This window comes from Numida meleagris, chromosome Z (assembly GCF_002078875.1).
Source record: "Numida meleagris isolate 19003 breed g44 Domestic line chromosome Z, NumMel1.0, whole genome shotgun sequence".
NCBI lineage: Eukaryota > Metazoa > Chordata > Aves > Galliformes > Numididae > Numida > Numida meleagris.
Window position 1 is genome coordinate 41,358,712 of NC_034438.1, and position 28,000 is coordinate 41,386,711.

The 28,000-nt window shown below is 38.2% G+C and overlaps 2 protein-coding genes across 7 annotated transcripts in view; both read right to left on the minus strand.

Annotated features, from left to right (window-relative positions):
- On the minus strand, positions 1,429-8,344 carry ISCA1 (iron-sulfur cluster assembly 1). The gene is made up of 4 exons (XM_021380882.1): positions 8,181-8,344; positions 7,443-7,496; positions 5,686-5,791; positions 1,429-3,859 (listed from the first exon to the last, which is right to left on the minus strand). The coding sequence occupies exons 1-4, from the start codon at positions 8,259-8,261 to the stop codon at positions 3,711-3,713; spliced, it is 390 nt and encodes a 129-aa protein (XP_021236557.1). The 5' UTR covers positions 8,262-8,344; the 3' UTR covers positions 1,429-3,710.
- ZCCHC6 (zinc finger CCHC-type containing 6) overlaps positions 11,172-28,000 on the minus strand; it is a 34,024-nt gene continuing 17,195 nt past the window's right edge. For 2 of the 6 annotated variants that reach the window (XM_021380449.1, XM_021380453.1), the window contains 16 exons: positions 26,866-27,992; positions 26,590-26,740; positions 25,850-25,936; positions 24,518-24,618; positions 22,214-22,271; positions 21,372-21,475; positions 20,207-20,296; positions 20,004-20,117; positions 19,818-19,895; positions 19,038-19,215; positions 18,150-18,197; positions 17,947-18,038; positions 17,380-17,495; positions 15,379-15,701; positions 13,620-13,693; positions 11,172-13,455 (listed from right to left, as the gene is read on the minus strand). In XM_021380449.1, coding sequence (XP_021236124.1) covers positions 13,264-13,455; positions 13,620-13,693; positions 15,379-15,701; positions 17,380-17,495; positions 17,947-18,038; positions 18,150-18,197; positions 19,038-19,215; positions 19,818-19,895; positions 20,004-20,117; positions 20,207-20,296; positions 21,372-21,475; positions 22,214-22,271; positions 24,518-24,618; positions 25,850-25,936; positions 26,590-26,740; positions 26,866-27,992 — 2,933 coding nt within the window. In that variant the 3' untranslated portion in view covers positions 11,172-13,263. Of the gene's footprint in view, positions 13,456-13,619; positions 13,694-15,378; positions 16,301-17,379; positions 17,496-17,946; positions 18,039-18,149; positions 18,198-19,037; positions 19,216-19,817; positions 19,896-20,003; positions 20,118-20,206; positions 20,297-21,371; positions 21,476-22,213; positions 22,272-24,517; positions 24,619-25,849; positions 25,937-26,589; positions 26,741-26,865; positions 27,993-28,000 lie in introns of those variants that run through there. The other 4 variants (XM_021380450.1, XM_021380451.1, XR_002433326.1 and 1 more) reach the window with 4 other exon arrangements.

Here is a 28,000-nt window from a genome sequence, read left to right on the forward strand (position 1 = left end):
CAGGAAAAACAGAGCAGAATACAAAGAAGGGTGAACACCACAACAATCATTTCCACCAATATGACCAAAAGTACTCCATGAAATACAAGAGGAAACAGAACATGGGAACCAGGCAGAGGCAATTCTAATTCTGAATGGTACTGTAAACTTGCTGCCACCCTGTGGCAGTAGCTATCTGTTCTCATGAACTAAGGCTGTGAGTCTATGAAAAGAAGCAGGGGTTAGGACACTGCAGCTAGTGCTCCTAGATCTGATCTACCAACACAGGCTCCACAGTTTGAGGAGCGCAGCTACCAGTGAAGGTACACACAGGTTAAACAAATGAACTACTGAAAGGGACAATAAGAGATGTTGGCAAAGAGCTTGCTTCAATTCAGCAAATTCCCTTAATGTATCTTTAACGAAAATGCCAGCTCCTGCTGAAAGCAATTACAATTAATGCCGCTCAAACCCAAATGCATGTGGAGCTCTGCTAAGTCCTTGTACTTTAGCTCACCTTTACAAAGCAGCATTCCTCACATATCTTAAAAGAACAGTAAAAAAAAAAAGAGAAGGCCAGAGTTCTCACTGTGTGGCTGATGACTCTACAGATAAAAAGCTAGTCATGCTGAAAATTAATTTTTCAAGTAATCTTTTCAGAGCTCTTCTGGGTCAAATACACAGATACATACTTTGCCACATGAGACAACTACAGAATTCTGTCAAGAGAGACTGCAGAACTGTAGCATCATAAAAGAATTATCTGCTTAATGCCAAGAAAACCAAATGTTAGCACTAAAGAAGTATAGTTAGGGAATTTTTCTGCTAGTGAAGAAGCTAATTTAAATAAATGGGGAGAATAATAATTACAGTGAGGAATAAACAACAGAAACAGCCTGGCAGATAGGATTCAACACACACAGAACAATAATTATTTGACATTAATTTTTACAGTCACATCACCTGTATCGTATTTTTTCAGCTCAAATTCATTTTGTGCCATCATCTGTTGCCAGAATGATTTGCATACTGAGCTATCTAAGGTTTCCTAAACAAGTTGTCCTCCTTCTTGAGACATCCAAAAAGAGCTACAAAAAGGAGTGGATCAGGAGTGAGTTGCTGGTGTGAAAGAAGTTTTTCTGTTTGTTCTAGGGTTTTGCTTTTTTTCCCCCAAGTTCTGTAAGAACTCCAGCAGAAAGACAGTTGCTGCATTTCCAGCGTCCTGACTGTACGAAAGATTTGGTTATTTCTCTCCAGCATCATGAATATACAGCTGTATCAACAACCTCCATCATTTTCTCAGAATCTGTTAATATTTCTTAGAATTATTAATTCAGGTAACATTAACATTGTATCTATTTCTCATTCCATGCATGCAAGCCTAATTTTCTCCCATGCCTTCTGCCCCATATTTACTATTGTAAACAGAATCATTTCAAGATAGGAATCTTTCTCATTTACCAACAGGCAATATTTATTAATATAACTCAGAATTCTACATACAGTATTGCACAAAATTGTATCAACTGACAAAACCATGTGTCTACAGAACAGTAAACAGTATTTAAGCAGAAGCTTACTTTAACAGACTGTGCGTTATGTGTCAGTAAATTAACATGTTTTAGAAGATTGTTTCAGGAGAGTATGAAAATGCAAACTTCCATTCAAGGCATATACACAAAACACATGAAAAAGATTACTGTGTGTGCACAGGTACAAAAAAATCCCCAAAACCAAATGCACACTGAAACAAGTGAAACAGGTAAAGTCAAAGCACTCTTAGCAAACACCAGTGCTACTACATTCATAGTCTCATCTGCTAGCAAGGAGCACAGAAACGCAATCTGAAGAAATGCCCTTAGCTTGGAGTTTTAGACATACTATCACATTAACTGGATTTTTGTTTGGCAAGATGAAAGGGTTTGCGATACTATAAATTCACGTAAACAATGTTATACCAGCTACTCCTGAATTACTGTATAAAATAAAGTAACTGTGTACAACAATTGACTGTTGAAGGAAAAAGTGTTTTTATATCAAAAGGTGACCTGGTATACAACTAAAACTCAAGCACCTAATATTGAATTATAGCTCCGGAAATTCTGGCCTTCTGTTCCTATGCAATACACACCAAGAATGATTTTTCATTTTTATTCTTGCCTCTACATCTTTTCTCAAGCCAGATCTAACTGGCAGCAATTCCATATCTTTAGCACGTCACTACTGCGAAGTTGTTCACAGGCAAGCGTATATGATGCTAAGAGCCTATTCCCCAGCATCCTCTGCTTTCTATTTCCACCCTTTTGACTAAGTGTTCAGGTTAGTTTGCCAGATTAACAAGTTACTGTCTTGTCTACACAAGGGAGTAACTTAGCTGCACAGTATCCTTTGCAGACAATCAAGGAAATTAGAGATAAAAGGATGGAACCGTACTTTTCTCCTATCATCTTTGGGAAAGCCTGGAGAAATGTTTACACTTCTGCCTGATTTCCAGTGGAAGACCATCAGCTTGAAAAACGCTGCCTTAAAAAGGGAATAATTTGATTAGGAGAAAGTAAGCTTAAACTCCAAAGAAAAAAAATAGCATTCTATGTATATATTTTTTAATTACTGACAGAATTCTTTTTAAAACAATTATCCAATGAAAGTTTTTCTTCTTTTCAAATGATAAATGGTTTCCTGTTACTAAACTAACTGGTTAGCAGTTACATAGAAGTTACTGTGAGCTTTTAAAATGAAAAATCCTAGTGCCACAAAGTCACTATGCAGAGTTCAAGTTCTAACAGAATGAGTAGCATGTACAGTTAAAAAAAGTTAAAGATTTTTCTCCCCCAAAAGACAGCTTGTGGCTTTGGTAGACAGATAGCATAATGAGAATACAAACATATTCTGTGAACACAGAATTAAATTTTTGAGAAGTTTTAACACCATTGCAATGTAAGTCAAGAAAGATAAACAACAGAAACACGAGGAACAAGGCCTGTATCCTGCTTTAGCACTCCATTACCTGAACATAGTGATTTTCAAAAACAAAATAAGTACAACATAGGCTGTGCCTTCAACAAGGCAAGGAACAGGATTAAAAGCCGGTTAGCACATTTTTAAGTATTTCTTCAAGCAGTCCTATAAGAGCCTACCACTATACTAAGACACAAACTTCTTTTTGGACTTCTCAGGATTTAGAGGAAAGTAGGCTACCAGAAAACCTACACATAAAAATATGAAAGTATCAGAAACCTAAGAAAAGAAGGTAAGCATTTACACAATCAGTGAACTTTGAAGCTGAAGACCACACGTCTGTGTATATAAGAGAACACCTATAAACGGTGATTTTTTTTCCCCCTTCCCTAAATCAAACCAGAATACATGGGCAATATACTTTTGCAAATTGCATCAGTTTTGGACGGGGAATGAGTAGAGTGGACAAAGAAAATTGCAAAGGAAAAGAACAGCAGAGTTTTATTTTGTTGGCATGTAGAAGTACAGTGACATTGTGATAGCACTTTGTTCTTACCTTCTGGATTCCAACTCATCACAAGTTAATTACAGCATAACTGCATCAGTGCTGGAACTTAACACACAATTTACATATTCAACATGACTTAACTTTATTTTCCTTAGTGGTGTCCAGACTTTGCACACCCTAGAACCTGAAGAAAATTGATCTGCTTCTGAAAGCCAAATAGCAAGTGTTTTGTGATGTTTCAAGTCAAAGTAGTAGTCCTGAGATTTCAGATGTTAAAGCTTTCTCCACAGCCACATGTTCCTTTAATGTTTGGATTATTGAAGACAAATTCACTGGACAATTTATCTTCTACATAGTCCATTTCAGTTCCTAGAAGTGTCAGCTGCGCTTTCTTCTCAATAAACACTCTAACGCCTTGAATACAACAAAGAAAAACAAATTTACGTAGAGCAAAATCATTCATCATTTACTTCTAATTGTATTTCAAATAAAATGGAAATGGTAGACTTTCAGTTTCAACACTGATAAAAAAACTGGAAGCAAAATTTGAAGACCGTTAATGCAACTTCTTTTTCCTCAACTAATCTGTGACACTTTAATTGCATTTTTTTATCCTAATATAAAATCTGAATAACAGTCTTAGTAGTAGTTCATCTTATGAACCAGAAACAGACCTCTTTTCTAAGGCATGCAAAGTGAAATCTTGATATAAAGCTGTGAGTAGATTGCTTTAGCTGTCTATAGAGTATGAGATAACAGAAATAACATCAGTTAACAGCAGCAAGAACCAGTTAAGTTACATAAGCAACTGCTAGAAAGCTGTTCTACTACAGTCAAAACTGAGATAAAACATATTGCTATAACAACATAAGTCTGCAGGCAACTAAGTTGAACTTTCCCCAAACAGATTTTCAGGGCAAATTTGGCTAGCAATTGACACAGAAGACTAAACCTAATGCAAAATTTTACAGACCTGGTTCCTGAAGCAGTCACTTGCTACCTAAAAGCCAGAAAATTTGGGCTGGCATCCAAAGCCACCAGCTCAGTGAGTACAGAGCTATATAAAAGTCAAAGCCTTTAGTGGAAATCTGTCTAGAAGCAGCCAAACAAAACAGAAAGCAGAGACATCTGAAATGCTGTCTGTCTTTGAAGTTTAAAGTCTCTCTCTTGACTGAGGGAAACAGAAACTGCTTTTATCTTCCTTAAGATCCAAACCAAAAAATGTGTTTTCAGCTCTATAAAGCCACAGTAGCTCTAAGTCAAGCAGAAGAGATAACTCCAGAACCAAGTTAAGTTTGAAATCAAGAGGCACCTGCAGAATTACGTGGCAGTCTCAATCTCACGCACTCCAGTTCAATTTAGTCATTTGCTGTTCCAACTAATTCTTTTTGTAAGAGAATGAATTGTACTAGCTGGTCATAGATATTTACAACACAGCTGGAAGATGGGCTCTGCCCAGCAGCATTCTATTTATAAGGAGATAATTGTCATATCCCATTCATTCATATCTCCTACTTCACTGCTAGATTAATTTTTCTGAATGTAAATACAAGAGAACTCAGTAATTCTTAAAACAAAACGAAACAAAAACCAGAGGAATGTTTTAGAAACTTCTCAAAAACAAACATCATTTTGATCCTGTGAAAACCCCTATTTGACAGAAGGACCACAAATAAATTCTTCTGAACACTAGAAAAAGCTACAGAATTTTCAATATTTTAGCGATACACCTGTTATGGGGCTCTCAACAATATCATCAGGCAGCAAGCTTAAGCATCAGCATATGAAAACAATTTTCAAAGCAAGGCTTAATTAAAATTGTAGAAACGATTGTTACAAAACAATTTAAAGATCAAAAGCACAAAGACGTTAAAAACAAATTACAGATCAGTGAAGCAGAAGACAAGTTAGAGAAGACTTTTCAAAAATAAAATCCTTATTTTCCAAGTCTAGTTTTAGGTATGCTGATCCCTTTCTATATGCATTTTTCTATTTTCTTCTCTAAATACCTAAGATTAACCACCTCCAAAACCACGAACAATTGGCTACATTACTTATTCTGTGCAGTACCCTCTGAACCACAAACTGCAAAGCGGCATGTTTCAAATGGTAACTTCAGAACAGAAAATAATGCAACGGTAATTTCAGTATCAGAAAACTAGTACCTCTTGCTATAAGTTACTAGTCAAACCAATTTCTAACCCATCACATAAAATTGCTCTACTGCAGCAGAAACTCACCATCTTGAACTACTTCTTCATCAGAGTCTCCTTTAGACTTTGTATACTCTAATGTATAAGAAAGTCCATTGCATCCCCTTGTACGAACACCTACTTTCACACCTACCTGAAAAAAAAAAAACCCACAAACATACATGACTTTTTTTTAAACCTGTTCTTCAACACTTAGATATAAAAGTAGGCAGAACAACAAAATGATGACATTTATTCTTAACTACCCAAAAGCCAGCACTAGAACAGGAGTGAACTAGCTTAGTGGATTTTCTTCCTTTTACAAGTTTGATTATCAAGGTAACAGTAAGCATCAGATATTTGCTACTTTGGACCTAGCTTGAAATAAGCTTAAAAAGAAGTTTTGAAGTGATAATAAACTATTATTACTTCTTTAGGAGCCCAGACTCATAAAGACAGTAACATTTCAAAATGTTGTGACTTCAATTTAAACTTTATTCAGATGTTAATTCAGGTACTATTTTAAGATTATTATAATTATGAAGCTGTGAGGGCAGGCCAAGGGCAATTGCTAGATTTTTACACTCTTTCTCTAATGACCATCAAAAAACTACTTCAATTCAAAGTTCTGAAAGAATCTACTTTGATTTCTTCAATACTCCTATTGCCTTTTGCCCATAAAACTCAAGCCCTTCCTTACACCAAGTATATCTATTTGCTTACTATGTTAATCCATGTTAAACCCAACCGGGGCATTATGTTTGTAATCATTCACAGCTTCCCACCACCATCTTCCATGCTCAACAGAAAAAGAGCAGCCATGTAAGTGAGGAACTAAGAAAAAGTGGTACAGAATCAGAAAACCATCTGTGTACAATAATCTTTCAAAAATATCTCTATTTTCAGCAAACCACTGTTTCATAATTAAATAGAAGCACGCTGTATACCTGTGTAATCAATGTTACAATAAAATTCTATCAAAACATTATCAAATGTCGTCAAGTGGGACCTCAGACAAACTGCGTGTCATCTGCTCAGACTAAGCACCTCTCTGCAGGAAACACTAGATACAATGCAGCATGCTGGAAAACAGGAATACCATTTATAACACAAGGGTGACTGATCAGCAGAGCTGTAGGCTTTGGGCTTCCTTACGATCGTTTGCGTTTTGAACAAAAAGTGCGGTTATTTACAGATGTACAGGAAGAAAAAGGAACAATGGGCATTGTACTGAAGTTAGGAGAGAAATATTCCTCTTGAAATAGTTCTTGCCGTAAAGCAAAATAAAAACAGTGTTTTTATAGTGAAAGGAAGACTGTGCTTTCCTATGAAAAGCTCAGTTATTTGGTGAAATGATTACTTACAAGAATGTACTTTTTGTCGAGTTTTGTAAGTATTGTATGTTTTCCCAATAGATAATAACCAAGCATTACAATTTTATACCTCACAGCAATAATTTCTACAAAAACTAATTATTAATGTCTTAAAGCAACAGCTGAAGGCCTTAAAAGAAGTCACCAGTATGCCATATTAGAAGACTTCATTAAAATATAACTTAAAAATAGTTTGAAACTCAACTTCTTTTCACATTTTTTCCATCTCAGAAGTAACGGTACAGTGACACATCATTATGGCAAGCTATTTCCAGCATTTCATTCTATAGAGAAACAATGCTTAATAAACACCCCCCTCCAAAAAAGTCCCCAATGTCTCTAAACTACTGAGCATTTACTTCAGACTTCTAGGTTAGCCAGAAGTGCTTTGTAACCATCAGCTGCGCAGCACAACAGCCCTGGTACACTTACATGCTCAGGCTGATCTTTAAGAAGTTGTTTTATCTTCTGGACGGCTGATGGGGTCTGAAAAACAAAAATACACACCTTATTTCAAATCATTACTTCTTGCTTATTTGCAGTGAATGCTTGCACACATTAAGAAGTGTTTAAAAGAACTGTACTACACAAAGTCCTATTCTGACTTTGTGCAACGTAGTTACGTTGACGCTTCAGTCTGGCCCCTCATCTGCACGGCCACCTGTGGCACAGCCATCCGTCACACCGCCAGCCCACCTCCTGCTGACCCGCTGCCTGACCTCTGGCCGTGCGTTATGACTGCAGAACACAGTACCTGCCTCCTCCCCACCGCCAGCAGACAGCAGCTCGAGAACCTAATTCTTCTGGATTAGATTTTCATTTTTAGACAGTCTACTTGCACAGAGCCCGCCCCTCACTTTCCGCATACGACGCACTGCCATTTGTCTGTAGGCACGCACGCACCTCGCACGGCGGTGCCCCGCTCCGCAGCCGGCTGCCCGCGGGCCCCCAGGCGCTGTCCCCCCGCCCGAGCCTATACCCAGACCCTCGCTCGCTCTTCCAGTCCCAGAGGCCCAACAGCGCTCGGCCTCGCCCCGCCCGCCGCCCCCACGGCCGCTGTCACCCCGAGGCCGCCTGCCGCGGTAGCAGGCCCCACCGCCCGGCCCGGCCCCGACAGCGCTGCCGCGGGGCGCAAACCGGAGCCGAGCGCGCCTCGCCCGCGGCACTGACCAGGGTGAGGGCGGCGCGGGTAGCCTGGATCTTCCTCTTGCTGACGGCCCGCACCGTCGCCCGCACCACCGACGATGCCATCACACCCCACGTCCCCGTCCTCTGCCCTCTGCCATGGGCACCACAGACGTCACACCGCGACACCGCCCCGCCCGACGCGCTTCCGCTGCCGGCTCTCATTGGGCAGCTGAGAGTGATGGGCAGGCGGCCCGCCCCGCCCCGCTGCTCTGCACCCAGCTGTGCGGGCCCGTGCCGTGTGTTTCGGGCGGAGGCTCCGCGCCTTGTGCGCCGAGATAAGCGACATGCGGGGCCCGGCCCTGCCCGCGGGGCACACCGTCCCTGTCTACAGGAACCACAGCCAAATAATGCAGATACTGTCTGATGGAAACAAGGATAGGCGTCTCTGCAGATCCGTAGAGTCGCTAAGATCGGAGAAGACCTCTGAGATCACCGACTCCATCCACCAATACATCAGTGCCATGCCTTCTAACCACGTCCTTCAGTGCATCTGTGCAGTTCTTGAACACCTCCCGGGCCAGTGACTCCCCCACCTCTCTGGGCAGCCTGTGCCAGTGCCTGACCACTCCTTCTGAGATGAAATGTTTCCAAATATCCAGCATGAGATATACAGCCGCATGCAAATGTGTGGAATAAGTCAGCTGGGCTCTGAGAAGAGCTCCTTGAGAGGAGATAGTGGTAAGGCACAGGTCAGCATTTTCTCCCAGGTAGTAGCAACAGGATGAGAGGGAACGACCTCAAGTTGCACCAGGGGAGGTTCAGGTTGGATATTTCTTCTCTGAAAGAGTGGTGAAGAATTGAAATGGACTACCCGGGGTGGGGGGTGGAGTCACCGTCCCTGGGGTTGCTGAAGAAACCTGTGGATGTGGTACTGATGGTGTTGTGCTTTAAACCAGTGGATGGCTGAGCACCAGACATTCGTGTGCTCACTCCCTCCTTCCCAGTATGATAGAGAGAATCGGAAGAAAATAAAGTAGGTTGAGATAAAACTGTTTACTAAGATAGAGAAAAATATATATATATGACTATATATGTAAATATATATGAACATATATAACAAATGCTGCACAAGCAATTGCTGGCTGCCCCCCAACATACGCCCAGCTAGACTCCCGAGCAGCAAAAGAAGCGAGGAACTTCTGTACCCTTCAAAACTCCTTCTGCATGATGTCATACAGTACAGAATAACCTTCTGGCCAGTTTGAGTCAGCTGTTCTAATTCTCCTCCCTCCCAGCTCCTTGGTCCCTTCACTGCAAATGGCCTTGGCGCTGTGCAACACTGCTTAGCAGAAATTATAAACAGCAGTGTGCATGTTTTTCTCCTAGAACCAAAACATAGCATCATACCAGGCACTCTGAAGAAAACAGTTCAGTCCTAGCTGAATCTAAGACAGGACATGGTTATTGGGCATGCTGCTGATGGGTTGATGGTTGGAGTTGGTGATCTCAGAGGTCTTTTCCAACCTTAATGATTCTATGAAAGTATGCAGAAAAATAGAATGGTGACCTGCAACACAGGGTGTGGGCCACACACATTCATCACTGTGTGCTCTCAAGTACAGTTCATGCCCTCTATCCAGGCTGCCTGTCTCCAGCCTGTGCCACAGCCCTGCTTCAGAGTTTTAAATTACAGCATTTACTATTTTTTACGTATGTGATTGTGCCTGTACTCTTCAACGCTCTGTGTAAGACACAGTCCTACCTCAAATAGGAAAGTAGATACCAAGTGTATAAGAACATTTCACTGTCCTTGGTTACACAAAGCATTTAGCACACAACAGGTGCATGTATCCTCATCTGAAACATACCCACGGACAAGTGGAAGGCCTTAGATGCGCTATGAGCCTGAGGCCTTAGTCAGCAATGCCCGTAAGTACAAGCTGGAAGTATGTGTGCAAACGCAACTTGTTTCTCTGTCAGTACTGTCTTCTTGTATAAACTTCTTGTATAAAGGTGTGTCACTGAAATCCTCCATACAGAAAAAATGTACCCACTGACATTCATTGGCACTTGCTGAATGTTTCTGGAGACCAAGCAGTGGATGTGAGCACAGTGAGGCAGTAGGTGGTGCGTTTCAGCAGTGGCGACAGTGGGTCACCTCTGCTGGTGCAAATTTTTATGAGTGTGACAAGCAGGCTTTTCATCACTGGTGAAAATGCACAGCTAATGGCACTGACTTTTGAAAAAATAGCATTTTGTAGCTGAGAATTTGATCCATCAAACAATGTTATTGTACTCTTTGTATCTGTTGTAGTTTCCAGGGAAATAAGAGGTATTACCTTCAGAGCTGGCTGGAGGTTGGAATTATAATCTGTAGGATATAGATGCGAGTTTAGAAATCTCACAATTGAAAGCTTCACTGTTAAACTACAAAATATCACAATGGGAAGGTGCTGAGTATGCCTAAATATGATTTATTCAGTTTTAAAAATATCTTCTATCTGTAACATTGTGCAATAGCCTCTTAAAGGTTTATACATTTTGTTCTCATCAACAAAACACAAAGTATAAACAGAAGGCTAAATAAACTATACATGAGGCATGTAAATGCCCTGCATGTGAACTTTTTGGGTATGAATGAAGAAGTACAGAAAAAAATCTCAGGGAAAAAAAAAGGCTTCAAATTATATGAATAATATGCTATAGAGAACAAAATTGGAACTGTTTTCCATTTGTGGTTCTGGCTGAGACTGAAAATAGGTAAAGAAAAACAATGTCTTTCGGGGGAAAGATGAACATCTAGAAATATACAGATAGCTGGTTACAGGTGGAGGAAAAACAATAGGAGTTAGGATCCCAGCTTCCTAAGGTCACTTTGGAAATTCAAGCCTTCACCTTTAGTGAAAAACAGATAGGTAAGGGAAAAAAATTAAACACGACATATTATAAAACAGATCATTCTAAGTTAATCATTAATTCCACATTTCAGTCAGGAATACTGAAAGCTACAACTTAAGAAGAAATACAGAAACGTAAGTCTAGATTTTGATTTTATTTATTTCAAAGTCATAAATAACAGTGGTTTCAATTTTACCATGTAATTATTTCCTGAACAAGACAGAGAGTACATTACCAGCTCTGGAAGGACTTCAAGTAAAGCTCAAGTTGATAAACCTACTTAAATTCATGGCTGGTCCAAGGATCCCATTCACATTTTATGAAAATGCACATGTGTTTTCCCCAGACGCCATATATCATTTCTCTATTCCATAAAGCAGTTATGTCTGTATCCCCAAGGTAATGAAAAATATTCTTAGCAGCATCAAACAGGACTGACCTGTTTCTTAGTCGTCTTTTTTTTATTATTATTTTTTTTTCCCTTCTCTCTTGTACACAACCACAGCAGCAAATTAAATTTCATAAAATCACAGAAGGGGCAAAAACCTAAAAATCTCAATGGTACTGCTTTACCGCAGAGACAGTTTAACATATGCTTACTAGTGTCTGTGTTTTCAGTCCTCTACATGGGGAAAATAAAAACATCACAAAAAACTGTTTGCAAGCACAGTCTACAAGCATTTCAAACACTTACACAATGATTCAGTAACAATCAACATATATAAATAATATTTGCTCCTTCAAAAAATCAAATTTTGAAGAAAATACATTTATTTGGCTTGCACACAATTTTAGTGCATTTTAAAATGGTCAGGCTGAATGACAAAACCTTGGTCCATTTTTTAGTACCTGCATTTATCTATATGATTTACCTAGTAAACAAATACAAAACATCATGGCTTTCTATTAAAATGCTCAAACAATCTATTTAGGAGCAAGGGGTCTATGGTATGAGACCATATTAAAATCCTGTATTAGCAATCTAAAGTAAGGTTAAAGAAACATGGGTATTTTAAGTTGAAGGTTGTTTATGCTGCTGTCCTGTGAATCCAGATGCTTTAGCCAAAGTAAGTTTTTAAGTGAATGAAATAAATTGCAACTGTATTGCAATTTAACAGTGCTTCACATCCCTCATGATTCTTGTTGGGTCCTCTTCTGTGAGGCTTTTCCCTGAGTCATATATCTATTGGAAAGGCTGCCTGAGATCAGGGGGGAAAAAAAAGCATCATACTTTAAAAGCTTAAAGGTTTCCCCCCAAAAAACCCCAATAATCACCACCACCAACAAAAACAGAAACAAACAAAAAAACGAACTGAAACAATCAGGAGGAAACTACTATGAAGTCAAACTACAATGAAAGCACACACAGATCAACTTTATAATATCAGCTGCTAGAGGACATTAGGAAATCTTAAAAGATAATAAAGGTAACTTTTTTCAATTAAATGTCTGTGGGCAAATTGCTTTGTGTTTTAATTCCCCCAACTCAGCTTTAAAGAAGCAATGACTTTTTCCCCACCCCACATAAAACCGAGAATCTAGAGAGATATTTAATGCCAGTTTGCAAAGACTTCTCAAGTCTCCCTTCAGATGCCCCAAGATAGATTTATGTATTCCATGGAAAAACCCAAGCTGCTAGATGGTTTGCAGTTGCACACAAAACTCAAAGTAATTAAAAAAAAAAAAAAAAAAAAGCAGTTACTTGAAAAATCTTCGTTGTGCCAGTTAGTAAGTTAAATGTGTGAAATTTCTGTAAGGAAGCTGCAGTGGCAACCACGCATCTAACATAATGCATAAAACATCTCTGATCCAGAGAGCATATATAAAGGCCTTTATGTCATCATCTGTCTGCTACTTGTAAGTGTAATTTTAACTTTCTCGCATTTTGGCAGCTCAGACAAAGGATGTGCTTTCATAGTCTCTCTTAAGTAAGCTGATCATGTGGAATTCTAGACGATTATTCTGAGGAAGCCTCACAAGAAAGTGCTCCACATGTCGTCCCTGAAGAGAAACACAGAACCCCATGTATGCCAAAACAGAGGGAGAGAAGAGAGAGATTGATAAAACACCATATCCTTCTGCAAAATAAATCTATCAGAGTGAAATAAAGAATAAATGGCTGACAGAATTGACATGCCTTATAAGTTTTGTTTCCAAAACACAAATGAAAAAATGCACTTTTCCAGCTTTAAAAAAAAAAAAGGTGGCTTCACTTCAGAATTATCTACTAATCTGTTAGGAGTGCTGCTGTGTTCAACAAATTAGGCTGAGTTTCCATAAGGACTGATAGAGAAAGCAAGTTGAAAATGCATGCTTTTACATCAAATGTCTGTATTGAAATTAAGAGATACAAACCTGACTGGGGACTCAAAAGTACTTTTCCTTTTTGTTTCTTTTTTTCTTCATGTATAAGCGTTCCCTGTAAACAACACATACATACTGATGAACCTACAAAACTTAATTACCGAATCACACATACACACATGTTCTCCCTGAAAGCTTAAGTAAAACTATTTTTAAGTTCCTTTACAAGGGTTTCAGAATATTTAAAGAGATCCAGGAAAAAGAACACTTAATGTTTACCTGATTTAATCGGCCAGCATGTTTGGCAGCTGGAGGTAAAGGGGATCCACACAAGGCTTCTGGTTTTGAACCTCCTGAAAAAGTCATAATGTTGCAAAGACTTACTAATTTGAAACTAGTTTGCATCTCAGGTATTTAAGATACAAAAATACAAAGATTCTTGCATTCATAGCACAGAGAACTTAGGACATTGCTATTTTCTGCTTTTTTGTAATATGGAAAAATGGGCACAATGAAATGAGATGCATCTATAATTATGCATTTAAGCTAGAAATCTCCCTTCCCAAATCTACACAAGGAGATTGGAACCTTCAGAAAATGAATGATGATATTGGGTTCAGTGAATTGTCCGAAGTTCCATGAAGTGTTTATAGCATGGTAAGTAACAAAACCGGATCTCTTAGGTCCAGAGAATTACAGAGAACACTTCAGGCACTAGACAAGCAAAAAAGGTAAAGTCCATCCTAGATCTCTACAAATACATTAAATCCCAAAATACCCATAATTTCCATCAGCAACTACAAAACAGTCAGGTATACTCCTTTTCAACTCAGCAAACTCAGTATAATGGCAAATGGAATGTTTGCAAAAAATGCTCGAAGATAAACTCAAATGTTAAGTTTAGAGTTAACATGCATCTTCAAACTGTCAGAAACCTAATAAAATGTGTCTTCACTTTATCAAGATCTTTTTCATCCATCCAATTCTATTAGTAATCAATTAAGAACACTTGCAAATATCCATAAAATTCTGAATACTTTTGCAACCGTTTTCCTATCACTTCCAGTATTCTGGTAGCACAGTCTTATGTCTTATTCTATCAAATGCACCCATTAGAAGAGTTTCCTTATCTGAGCCAGAAGGAACATTTTTCTAGTAGAGAAGAGATTGTTTGAAATTGTGTATGCAATGGATTCCAGTATTTTATTTTGACATCTCAAGTAATGAGCAAACAGTATGACCATACAGCATTTTTCTACAGTATGTATATCAATCCTTCTAGATTTACTTAGGGGAAAACTGTAATACTATGTTCCTTTGTAAGCTAGCTGAAAGTACCATGCACCAACCCAAGAAGTTTCATTTTTATTAGTGATTTTCTTACAACAAAGACAACTAGAGTTCTAGTGTGAAGGATGACTTAGATACTGCTTAGCAGTTCACTGTTTTGTTCAAGTCTGTCAGTCAAGTTCTATGTTTAGGCAATTTTTGTAGTTTTATGTTTTTTAATTTTTATTTAACTCCAAGTTGCAAATTGACTCCAAGAAAAATAAGACAGATTATTTTATCCACCTGTTTACTGAATTAGGAGAGACATTATTTATTTCTTCCCATTTGCAATATTTTATCTGAGCAATTAACTTTTAGTGACCTTGGGGTCCTTATGAAAGAGGTCTATTTTACATGATGGGAAGGAGTTACAGGAAAACTTTTACTGCTATTACAATATGCTGAAATAGAAGCTGTAATTTGAAACATTAGCAAACTTAAGTAGTGAAGACAACAGAAGCAATTTCAACACAGTAGGCACTCTACGCTTTCTATTATTACCATCTTATCTGCTAAGAAAAACCATGTCAATTCTCAGGACACAACAGTTTTGAAAGGTAGGTGAAAATAAAGGGAAAACTGACCATGTCTGACGATTTTAAAAAAGCCAGTCAGCATTTATGTGAGTTCAAAAGAAAAATCTTTACCCATCAGTCAACCCTGAAACCATAAATTCAGCTTAAACTACTCAGCTTGATCAGTTTCATACCTGCAGCTACTTTATACTGTGGGCATTCCTTTTTAATGTGACCTTCTCTTCCACAGATAAAACAACGTTTTTCTTTTAACTCTCTGTCTTCTAGCCGCTTCCACTTCTCTGTTGATTGCCTGGGAGACTTTTCTTTTCCAGTTTCCACTATTCCCCTTGCTACTTTGCTCTTCTGAGGTGTAAACAGATGCAACTTCCCCTCCCTGACACAGCTTTCTTTTTCTGTTGTTCTATTCTGGATTTCTTTGTCCTCTTTGCTTTTCTCTTTGTTTTCTGTGTACCTCTGGCTTTTACTATCTTCATAATCACGTCGTCGTCTTAGTCTGCAAGAGAAAAAGGCTGCAGAGTTCATACATCATATATACACAGAAGATAAAAACACAAACACTGCATGTAGACAATAACTCCATGTATTTCTTCAGCAGGTTAAATAAAGTTAAATGCCCTTGACTCTCTTAAGAAACAGTACTACACTGATATAATATATATTAATAATTTAACTTTACAATTAGATTACAGTACAGCTGAAATTCTAATATTTTTTTTCTCTAAAATATGAATGCATCAATGTGAAGATCTTGGTCTGGAGCTGCAAGAACAGTGGAAGAAAAGAGACACCAAATTAAACGCTAACAGTAGAAGAAAATAGAGCTCTCATTCTACTTCTTACTTGTACAATTCCAGGAGAGATCTACCTTCCTTCCAAAATGGTGTATATTGACTATCTCTAGAAATCATGTATAAAGGACGAAGCTTCTAACATTCATAGTGACTTAAAGATGTATCAGTGAGGACCCAGATGCCATTACTGAGCTGGTTTCATTTTACTTCTTTATTCATGAACTGGAGAAGGAACAATCAGTGTCTGATGATGATAATAGGCTCCTTTGCTCAGTCAGATGCAGCACAAACAGCAAGAAACCTGAAGAAACTCAATAAACTCAATAAACTGACAAAATGATGGCAGATGAGCTTCACCATAGATAAACTGTAAATAATGCATCCAGGTAAAAATAATCTAAACCATGTCTATGCAATATTCAGATGAAAGCTGGCAATTAGACCTAAGGAAAAACATCGTGGAAAAATTTTAAAGAATTCTCAAAACAAACAAACAAACAAAAAAAACCCCCAAAACTCCACCTCAAAACAAACAAGAAAAACTGACTAAACGTAGTAGCCAAGAAGTTTACCAGAATATCGGTATCATCAAATAAAATATAAAGAACAATACAGAAGGGACTTCTTTTTCGCGCTATGTAAAACCATGGAGTGCCTACATCCATGTACTTTGTGTTGGCCTAGTGTCAATACTTTAAGAAGGAAGTAGTACAATCATGGAATGTACAGAGAAAGGCAGGTAAAATGAAAGGAGCAATTGTGTAAAGAGCAATTACTAAAAAGGGCACAGACACTAACTTGGCAAGAAGTTACAAGGCAAACACAATCATGGCTTAAAATCTCATCTAGGCATTATCATTACTCACTAAATCCACCTACGAAATGCTTATGAAAGTAAAATTGAGTCTGGTTTAAACCAGAGAAAAGAAAGTACTACTTTACACAGCAGTCAGTGTACCTCTGGAACTGATTACCATAGATGATTGTTATGGAAAACAGGAGAATCAAGTTCAAAACAACTGAAAAAAAGATAACATCATACAAAAGTCCAGTTTACAAATGAGTACTGCCAGAGCAGGTATGCACTCAAACATTTCTTATTCAGCAATTGGACATGGTGGGGGAATGCAAGAGAAGAGATCCCCAGAAGACAGCCAACTACTACACCCTTCATAAACAGCATCTCCTATTGCAATGGCTGGACAAAGGACTGTGAGATACATTAGTGGTCTTATCCCAGATATTTTCATAGATGCAAAATTCCATTGACTTCAGCTCTAATGCTGTATGGAATATAGCTGAGAATGCACAGCTTTAGCGTTGCTATTCTAATCTTCCTTCTAAGGAAATCTGCCACACTGATCCCAGAACTATACTCACTTTCTTCTCATGGGACAATCTTTCATGAAATGGCCAATTTTACCACAAATTCTGCAGCATCTATCATTTGGTGCCAATTCTCCTTCTGTCAATACCTCTGGATCAAAGAAGTACTCCTGAAAAAAAAGACGCATATAAATCGCAGATTCATACACTTGGCAGTCAAAACAGATAAGCAAGCTGTTGAAATTTTGCTTATGTACAGTCCTGAAAGATCTGACGAGATAAAATCGTCCACTGCTTCCTCTTCTTCACAGGCAGCCTGCTGACTACCAGGTCTGCACGTTCTTTATTAAACCAGTCTTAAAGACCCTAAACTTTTTTTCATAGGGGCTGAACTATCTCTAAGTCTGTACAATGAATATCTCACTTGGTTAATATTTTCTGTGCCACCACATTTTAAAGGGAAACAATATCAAAGGAATACTCAGTAATAACAGTTAAGGATCGATTACAGCATTGTTGAAATTTAGAAAAGAAAAGCATTAAGAGACCATAACCATATTCTTACAAGTGATAAGTTACGCAATGAAAAACATGCATATACTGCCCTTAGGAGCAGCTTACCATTTTTGATGGATATTCTTTAGGAAATATTTTTACAGGAGTACCAAATACTCTTCTGCCATTTATAAAAGCCTTCATTATAAAGTTTGTCACTAGGGAAACAAAAAAAAAAAAAAAGGAGAGAAAGCATCATGTGAACATCAAACAACCCAGTAAAACAAGGATTATCACTTTGTACCCAAGTTTTTCAACAGGAAACTTACTTTTTCTTGATAATCCAGCTCCAAGATTGTGGTTCAAATCAAAAGGGTCTGTATAGAAAGCATTAGAGACATGACTCAAATATTTATATATACACACAGACACACAAAAACAACCCAAGACAATTATTTTGAACACAGAATTAATACATCAAAATTAAACTGTTTGTGAATTTCTGGAAAATAAATTAACTTCATGGACAAAAGATCACATTATTGCAGATGAAAAGTGAAAGATGTAGCCTTAAGTGCATTAGGCAGAGAACAGATTGAGAGTTGAGGGAAGGAATTGTTCTGCTCCGCTCTGTACTTTTGCAGCGTCACCTCAATCACTCTGTGCAGGTTTGTGCATCACAATATAAGGACATGAAGCTATAAGGGAATGTCAAAAGGAGAGCTACAAAGGTGGTGAAGGGCCTGGTGGGCAAGGTGTATGAGAAGTGACTAAGGTCCCTTTGATTCTTCAGTCTAGAGAAGAAGAGACAGAAGAGAGGCCTCATGGCGACCGACAGCTTCCTCATGAGGGACTTACAGAACACTTCTAAAATGTATCATTGCATTTTCCTGATAGAGATCTTAGCATTAACAGTGTAATACATATACAGCATTAAACTGGTCATTCAAATGTGAACTCTGCTAAACTTAGTATTAGTGGTAAAATCTCACAAGTATGATTTCTGCTTCGCAGCTTTTTTGCAGGTGGAAAAAAAAAACAGAATAATTTTTAGCTCCACTGAAACTCAATGGGAATTTTACAAGGATTTAAAACATGAAGAAATAGCAACTTGTAATCTATTAACAGAAAACTAAGTAAACCAATGTGGAATGACCAAGTTTTTAATGTGGACATTAAAGAAATTCTATATATGGAAGTACATTATATGCTTTTACCTTCAATTACAATGTATTTGGAGGTCCACTGCTTCTTGAAAGTTGTAAGCAGGTTCTTTCTCCTAATGCAGATGACATGCTCTTTAAAATCAAATTCTTCTGTGTAAAAACGAAGAAGTCCCAGCCACAGTTGCCCTACAGATTCAGTGTTTTTGCCACACTCAGGCCAAACAACTGGCTGAAAATGACAGAAATATTTTTATTTCCTGTACTTACACTAGGGAGAATAACTTTATAACATCCAACTTGAACATGATCCAGTTACTCCAGGATACTTTCTTTCTAAACTGCCACTAAGAACCCAATGTTGATTTTATACTAGCATGTCTTTTAAACTTTAACTGAAGTGGGGAATTAATAATACTTCTACTATCAGGTTTTGCCTTTATTAATTCACTGTAAAAACTCACTTAATACAAAATTTTTCAATAAGTTTAACCAACTATGGCCATATAGGTAACTAATATTTTAAAGGAATTCTCTGCTCAGTAACGTGATGCACACACTATGTTTTACTATCATCATTAACATCTTAAAGCAAATTATTTTAAAACCATTTTTTTCAGGTTATGCAGAGGATTTTTTTTGTTTGTTTTTAAATGTACAGATGCTTGCATTGCTGAGTTGATAGAACAACTGTGTTCTTAAAGCTTCACATCTGGATTTTTAAAGCACCAGCTACTTTAGTTCCACCACTGCGTTCAATCAACACATCTGAGGATGTCTCTTAAAATGAATTCTTTTTCATTTGCAGAGGTATACCATTTCACCATTACTCACCAACTCTTCTATCTTATCAAAGAAATAAACGTTCCAACCATCAACTAAAATTTCAGGCTTTTTTGGTTCTTTGTAGATCTGAAAACACAGTATTAAAATCAGTAGAAGAGCCTTTAAGACTAACCGCTAACATTCTTCTGATCAATACTGTCTACAGAAACTAATTTCTTTTTTGATATACTGTACCTCTTGAAGAACAGGGAGGACAGGTGGATTTCTCTGTTGAAGAAAATAAAGCACCATAAGAGTATATGCATATGAAGAAAGACTACCACGAGATGCATCTCCAATGTCGCACATCTACATAAAGAAACACAAATTACATTTTTTATGATTATCACCTCATGGTGCAGGTTCTACTGCCTCCTGAATGTCTGAAATAAACTCACCTTTGTAAAAACTTTCATCGTGTAGCACAGATATTTTACTCGAGGATCAATGGCTGCATATGATGAAAGAAGTCTTGTATTATGCAAGGCCTATGAAAATAAGAAACCCATATATAAAATACAGGAGCTCTGAAGAAGTGAGGGAATGAGTTGAAAATACAGAAAATGTTTTTAGTTAAGAGAAGACAATGAATGATTCAGAGCACGGTAGACTCAAGAGTTCACAAGTACACATACATACTTTTTCAATTTTAATCTATTTAATAATTATAGTGAGTTTGTTTTAACAGCCTGCAGAGTTGTGAGCGCAAGAAATAAGCCCTGCATGGTAAAACGTATATTGAGGAAGGAAACATTCAGCAATGAGGTCATCACCTACTACTCTGCTGAAAACCTGACAAACAACTCATGCTTCTCAGAGGTGCTATAAAGCAGAATTCACAGAACAGTACTTCAGAAAGTGAAGTATTCATCTACTACTGCATTTGCAAAATATTTGGTGAGGGGTTAATTCTTGAATTAAGAGATTTCATTCCAGAAAAGTTAAGAGCTGTCAAATTACCCTTGTGAATGCAAAACTTCAAGTACACAGCTTCAGATTTTGTAGTTGAGGTATCTTTCTCTACCTGGTCTCCCCTCAGGCTCATACAGAAGCTTCAGAAAGCTTAATGCTTGGTTCTAAAACTTACTTTCCTTTGATGTTGCAACTGGCTACTGATGTTCAAAACATTGGAAAAAAAAAACCAAATTAGACTTGTTTTTAAAATATTTGGCCAATGATTTTTTTCTAAGTTGTGTTGTGTTCCAGTTCAGGCAAGCTGGATTCTAAATTACTATCCCAGGTCTCAAAGGCTAAGCAAGAATTGTGATGGGAACTGAGGGATGGGAAAGTTGAAGTTATATTATTTTGTCTGATTTACAGAAAGAATTAAAAACTATCACTTACTACTACCGAAGAACCACTATACTGTCTAACAGAGGTAATAACACTAAAGTCTTGATTGCGCAATTGATTCCACCCAGTCAAAAATAACCCATTTGTGCTTGGAAACATAAAACTGGAGTAGATAACTGGAATCAGTTATTATTGAACCTAGACAAAGCAATCATTTCATCCTCAAGAAGCAGCCCCACATTTTATTGTTTAAAAAACAGATAACCTTACCAGAGTGTTATATAAACTGATATCTACTTCAAGACCACTTCTGACATGGAAAAATTTGACAATTGGGACTTTAGCAGTTGTTATAGGCAAGACATTTCGTAGACCTAGGAGGAAATATTTCATTACTAAATGTCTGTGTTATAGCCATAACAGTATGGCATACTCTACAAATAACCCCAAACTGTAGTAAGAATGCTACACAACAAAATCTTAGTTGATACCAAAACCGTATCAGTAATATGTCATTATTAAATGATTTTAGACATTTGTCAAACACTATGAATTATGAATACTACATATTACATATACAACTATAGGCATCCTCTTCCCCCCAGTAAAACAAAGATCAGTCTAAATGTAACAGCAAAATAAACTTACGAGGTTATTAACTGTTCATTCTATTTATATGAAAGTAATGTGATATAAACCAAAACAAGCACTGTAAAACTGTATTTCTTGTAGTTTAAGCAAGACTACTGCAAGCTTGTATTAGGCTACCTTTTACCATTACCTCACTAGGCACGAAACACACAAATACAATACAGCTACTAACACGAAGCCTCAAACTTCAACTTAAGGCTTGTTTTTACACGTTAAGGATAAGGGTCTACCATTTGCCTAATTCAGATGCAGTCTTATAACATTGTAACTCAGAAACCTACATGTACAAATAAATCCAAATGTCCACAACAGACTCCCTTAGTGATCAATATTAAGTTCACAAAACAATTTTACATTTTTCCATCCACAGGGCCCAAAATTTTCTCATATCAACTGAAGTCCTAAACAGAATAATTATTTCATATATATTTCATATAATTATTTCAATATTAAAGAGTTACCTGACTGTTTCTTGAGAACTTTCGCTAAATCTTCAATAATTTTGATGCAATCAAGTCCCTAAGATAGTAAGAAAAAAAGTCAAAACCCAAATAATATCTGCTACAAATGTTTCAGACAAATCTTTTATTAGTTGCCATTTAAGTTTAAAGTTGTATAGCTGAGTTTCATATAAAAGAATTACATGTATATCAGAAATTGTTTCAAAATATCACTCATAACCTCAACACCAGACAGTACCTCAACTCAGGCTTTTTTAAAGTTTTGTTTTATGCATGAAAGTTTTATTTCCTTTTCCTTTTTGACTAGGGAAAACATGGGTCCCCTACTAAATGAGGGGGGTGTTCTGGTAAAGGGAGATGCCATGAAGGTGAAGATTCTGAACACCTTCTCTGCTTCTGTCTTCACTGCAAAGACTCCCCCTTGGGAATCTTGGACCCTGGTGAGAGAGTCTGCGGAACAGAAGGCTTCCCTTTGGTGAGGTCTGAGAGCGTCTAGGCAACAACAATGTACATAAATCCACGGGTCCCAATGGGATGCATCCACATGTGCTGAGGGAGCTGGCAAAGGTGATTGCTGAACTGCTCTCTATCATCTTTGAGAGGTCCTGGAGAATGGGAGAGATGCCTGAAGACTGGAGGATAGCCAATGTCACTCCAGTCTTCAAAAAGGGGAAGAAGGAGGATCCAGAGAACTGCAAGCCAGTCAGCCTCACCTCTGTCTCTGGAAAGGTGACGGAACAGCTTGTTCTGGATGCCATCTCTAGGCAATGGGAAGAGAAGAAGGTTATCAGGAGTAGTCAGCATGGATTCACCAGGGGGAGGTCATGCTCGACCAACCTGGTAGCCTTCTATGATGTCAGCACTCGCTGGGTGGATGGAGGGAGAGCAGTGGATGTAGTCTACCTTGATTTCAGCAAGGCATTTGATAATGTCTCCCACAACATCCTTACAACGAAGCTGAGGAACTGTGGAATAGGTAAGCGGACAGTGAGGTGGGCTGAGCAGTGGCTGACTGGCAGATCTCAGAGGGTTGCGATCAGTGGTGCAGAGTCCAGTTGGAGACCTGTATTTAGCAGTGTTTCTCAGCGGTTGGTGCTGGGTATGGTCTTGTTCAGCATCTTCATTAATGACCTTGATGAGGGGATAATGTCCACTCTCAGCAAGTTTGCTGATGATACAAAGCTGGGAGGAATGGCCGACACACCGAAAGGCTGTGCTGCCATTCAGTGAGAGCTGGATAGGCTGGAGAGTTGGGCAGAGAGGAACCAGATGAGGTTTAACAAGAGCAAGTGTGGAGTGTTGCATCTAGGGAGGAATAACTGCATGCACCAGGCTGGGGGACAACCTGCTGGAGAGGAGCTCTGCAGAGAGGGACCTGGGTGTCCTCGCAGACAACATGTTGGCCACGAGCCAGCAGTGTGTCCTGGTGGCCAAGAAGGCCAATGGTATCCTGGGGTGCATTAAAAAGAGAGTGGCAGCAGGTCAAGGATCCTCCCCCTTTACTCTGCCCTGGTGAGGCCTCACCTGGAGTATTATGTCCAGTTCTGGGCTCCCCAGTATAAAAAAGACAGGGATCTCCTGGAGAGGGTCCAGCACAAAAATGATAAGGGGCCAGGAGCACCCCTCTTATGAGGAAAGGCTGAGTGACCTGGGTCTGTTCATCCTTGAGAAAAGACGACTCAGAGGGGATCTGATCAATGTCTCTAAATGGCTCAGGTGTGGGAGGCAAACTGAGGAGGCCAGACTCTTTTCAGCTGTGTGCGGCGATAGGACAAGGCAAAATGGCCATAAACTGAAGCATAGAAAGTTCTGCACAAACGTGAGTAAGACCTTCTTCACAGTAAGGGTGACGGAGCACTGGAACAGGCTGCCCAGGGGGGCTGTGGAGTCTCCTTCTCTGGAGATGTTCAAGATCTGCCTGGATGCCTACCTGTGCAACCTGGTCTAGAGAGCCTGCTTTGGCAGGGGGGTTGGACTCAATGATCTCTAGAGGTCCTTTCTAGCCCCTGCAATTCCTTGATACTGTGATTTCCACTGTTTCCCACTCATAGTTGTTCATGCTACAAAGAATGTTATTTATCTGTACGGGTAATACTAGAAATTATGCTAGTGCGCTAATTCAGAAGAAAACTGTCTACCAAGACTTGAAGTTCTTAAATTCACACACAGATCTATAACAAAAAAACCACCTGCTTTTTTGGCACCTACTTGTGTTTTCCTCTATCTGAACAGCTTTCATAAAACTACAACATACATACAGTGCAAAGTTTGCATTCACTGGAAAAAAAAGTCTTGTCAAACTACCTCAGCAGTTTCCAACCCATCCATCGTCATACAGATATCTAGGTCACTTTGTTTGAAACCAAAGCCATTTTTTGAGGAGCCAAACAAATTCAGCTTTGTTCCTGTAAGAGATGTGATGAGTTATAATCACATGTAGTCAAACAATAGCTTCAAACCACCACATGCTTTTTAATACAGGCATGAAAACACTATTGGTTTTTATGGTACTTCAAAACTTTGTTCCTATCAAACTCATAACAATCTCTGGTTTTATTGGCTCAAATGAGAAGTCTGACAGATCCAGAAACAAATTTGGTGCTCCCGTAGTCAAATTATCAGCAGGCCTGGATTGAAAACTGATTAAGGTATGATTGCTTCCTACAAGAAATCTTCGAGATAAGGGAGATGTGACTACACACTAGCAAAAAAAAAAAAAAAAATCTGAATTTTTGTGAACTGAAGGCCAAGTCCTACTGATCAAAGAATCCAGAAAGAAAACAACAGTTTCAAACAGCCAGGATCTGAGAAATAGACAGAATTTAAAAATATTTCAAAACTGATAATGTGTAGTAGGAACAATATGGATCAAACTCTTTTGTTCTTACAAGAAATTTAAATAAATAATATATATATACACACACACAGACTAGTATACAAATGCAAGTGCACATATATATGGACAGTCAGACAGACTTTGAGACATAACCAACTTTTCCACGTCTTACTAAGTATAAAATCAAAGAGGAGTGATGGAAAAAAAACAGAAACATGCATATAAACTAAAATATTGTTCCTTAACCTTGGAATCAAGACCCCTACTATTTTGGTTCTTAAAAACCAAAAAAAAGCTTTTTTTTTTTTTTTTTTTTTTTTTTAAGAGCAGATATAATAAGAAGCCTGGTTAATGAATTACGGTAAAACAGCTATCTTGAAGCTGTCCTACTACTGCTTTTATTTTCTCTTCAATGTGCCTTTGTTCCTTTATATAGATGCATTGTTATGCATGATTAAGTCACAGAAGGGTTAAAATAAAATCTGTGGGGAGGCTGTTGCTTTTATTCCTTTCTTTAAGCAAACAAACCACACAACCGACATAGTTTTCAAGTCTTCCTTCTTTGTTAAAAGAAATGAAATTCACATCAACAAGAAGGAAGACCAGAGCATCATACATAAGATTGAGACATTTAGATGTGTTAATAATATGTCTATTGTAACAGAAGACATACAATAACCAACAATATAGATTAAATGCTCAAAACTAAAATGTTTATTATGCTGACATGACTTGTTTTCTTGGAAAACACTCAAGTATGAACACATCAGAGCATGAATATAAACCCAGAACTTCATTACCTGGGAATTCCAGTCTAATGAAGTTTTCCAGGTTTTGTCGTATATGTTCCCGAGCCTGATCCTCTACAACATTTGGAGCAAAATCCTCTTAAAAAATGAACAAACAAACAGTTAAGGTAAACTGATCTGTAGAAAAGAGTCAACAACAAAGATTCAAATGAAAAAGGGAGGGGTGCACAGCAAGGGGGAGAGAAAAGCAAGAGAAGATTCAAATGTGAAGGAAAGATAACAAGGATGAAGTAGAAGGGAAATACCTGTTCAAAGAAAAACATTAATTAGACAAATAATGCATTTTGTCTGGTCAGAAATGGCGAGAGAGAAAGGAGGAAAGTTGGGTCACTCTGAAAAGAACAAAAGTGGAAAAGTATTATAAAACAGTATTCTGATTCTAGTTTTTCTAGAACATTGAAGTCTTGCTGAGAATCATTACTTGAATGTTTCATGTAAAAGCATCACTCAAAAGACCACCCCAACACAAACTCTTAGATTTATATTAAGATACCTAAACTAGTAGTCAGGCAGTCATTGCCACATAGGCAAACCTAACTACTTTTTATTTCTCAAGATATTAACTCTAGACACAGTCCTACTGTAGTCTTATATATCTTATAAAGTGTAGCCATACTGTAGCTAGTGTGGCAAATAAACTAGCCACCTATATAACAATAGCTTTTGGTTATTTCATTGTTTTTTGCAGTTGTTTTCTTCCCCACAATAAAACAAAAAGGAGAAAAACTTACGGTAACACTGGACACAAACTTGATCTAGAATAACTGAAAATTTGGGTGTCAGTGGTGGCAGTGGATCTAGCTCAATTTTCTTGAAGTCTTCTGGACAATCGCGCTTTAAGTGACCTTCCCGTTTGCACAAGCTACACACCACTGTAGGAGACTGCATGAACAGAAGGCAAAACTGGTTTTAAAAAGCGTAACCCCTTAACGAATTTGCGCAGTACTTTCAAATAACTGATCAGAGAACATAAACAACATGTTTATGTTCTGTTAAAGCTTGCTTACCTTGCCTTTTGTAAAAGCTTGTTTACTAAATTCATAAAAGAGTTCAGATTCTAAACACTTTCCTAATGCTGTGTCCTCTTCAAAAAGACCTCCCTTCTCAGTGAGATCCTCTTGACTGAAACTGATCCTCAGAGAACCATGCACATTGTCTTTGAAACACTTCTCTTCATATTTATTGGTGGACAAATCATCATCTTCCTCAGACAGAGCATTCTCATCTCCAGATCCAGGGTACGTATTGTCTAGTTTACCTTTGGCTCTTATGATACCACCACATGCTGTCTGGTTTGGAAGACTCAATTCTTCCTCCTCTTCCTCCTCCGAGTTAATCACTTCAGGTAGTTGATTCTGTGCTGAATGTATGAATTTTTGGGGGGATTCATCCAGTTCATCAGTACCTTCAGTACTCTCCTCATCAACATCAATCTTGTTATCCATTATACCAGTGCACTCTAAGCCAAACTCATCACTCTCTGTAAGTGCTGTGTTTTGAAAACCTTCCAGGTCAGAAGTACTGCATGTCTCTATATCATGATCAGTCATTGCTACAGGGACATCTCCACCATCACTGTCTTCATCTATTCCCTGCTCAGTAGACAAGATATTATTCCATCTTGTTTCTTGCTCTTGTTCTTCCTCTTCTTCCTCCTCTTCATTTCCGCTCTCCATCTCTTCACAACTTGGTTTAAAGCCCTCATTATCTCCAGAAATAACCTCTTCAACTATGCAGTCTGAATCTTCATGAGCAATTCCCAAATGACTTGTATCATCAGCCAGTTCTTCTTCTGTCACGCTCTCTGAGCCATCACACACCTTAGAATGAAAAGTTCCATGTACCTCAGGAATATCTGTAGTTTCAAATACATGATCTTCCACTACTGCTGTGTTAATTCTACCACTGACGTTTTGCAACTCAGAATTCTCATGCTTTACAGTATCATTTCCACTGTCCAGCTTTTGGGATTTCTCCTCGCTGGCATTTGGATGGGACTTTTTTCTCAATCTCACAGTTTTTTTGTGAGGTAAAGCAAAATACTTGTAAGTTGCTCTCAGGCAGTGAAGAATATATTCATACATTAGCTGGCTGTTCAGAGTTCTTGCAACATTCCTTTTGACTGAATATGGGTCTAGTAGA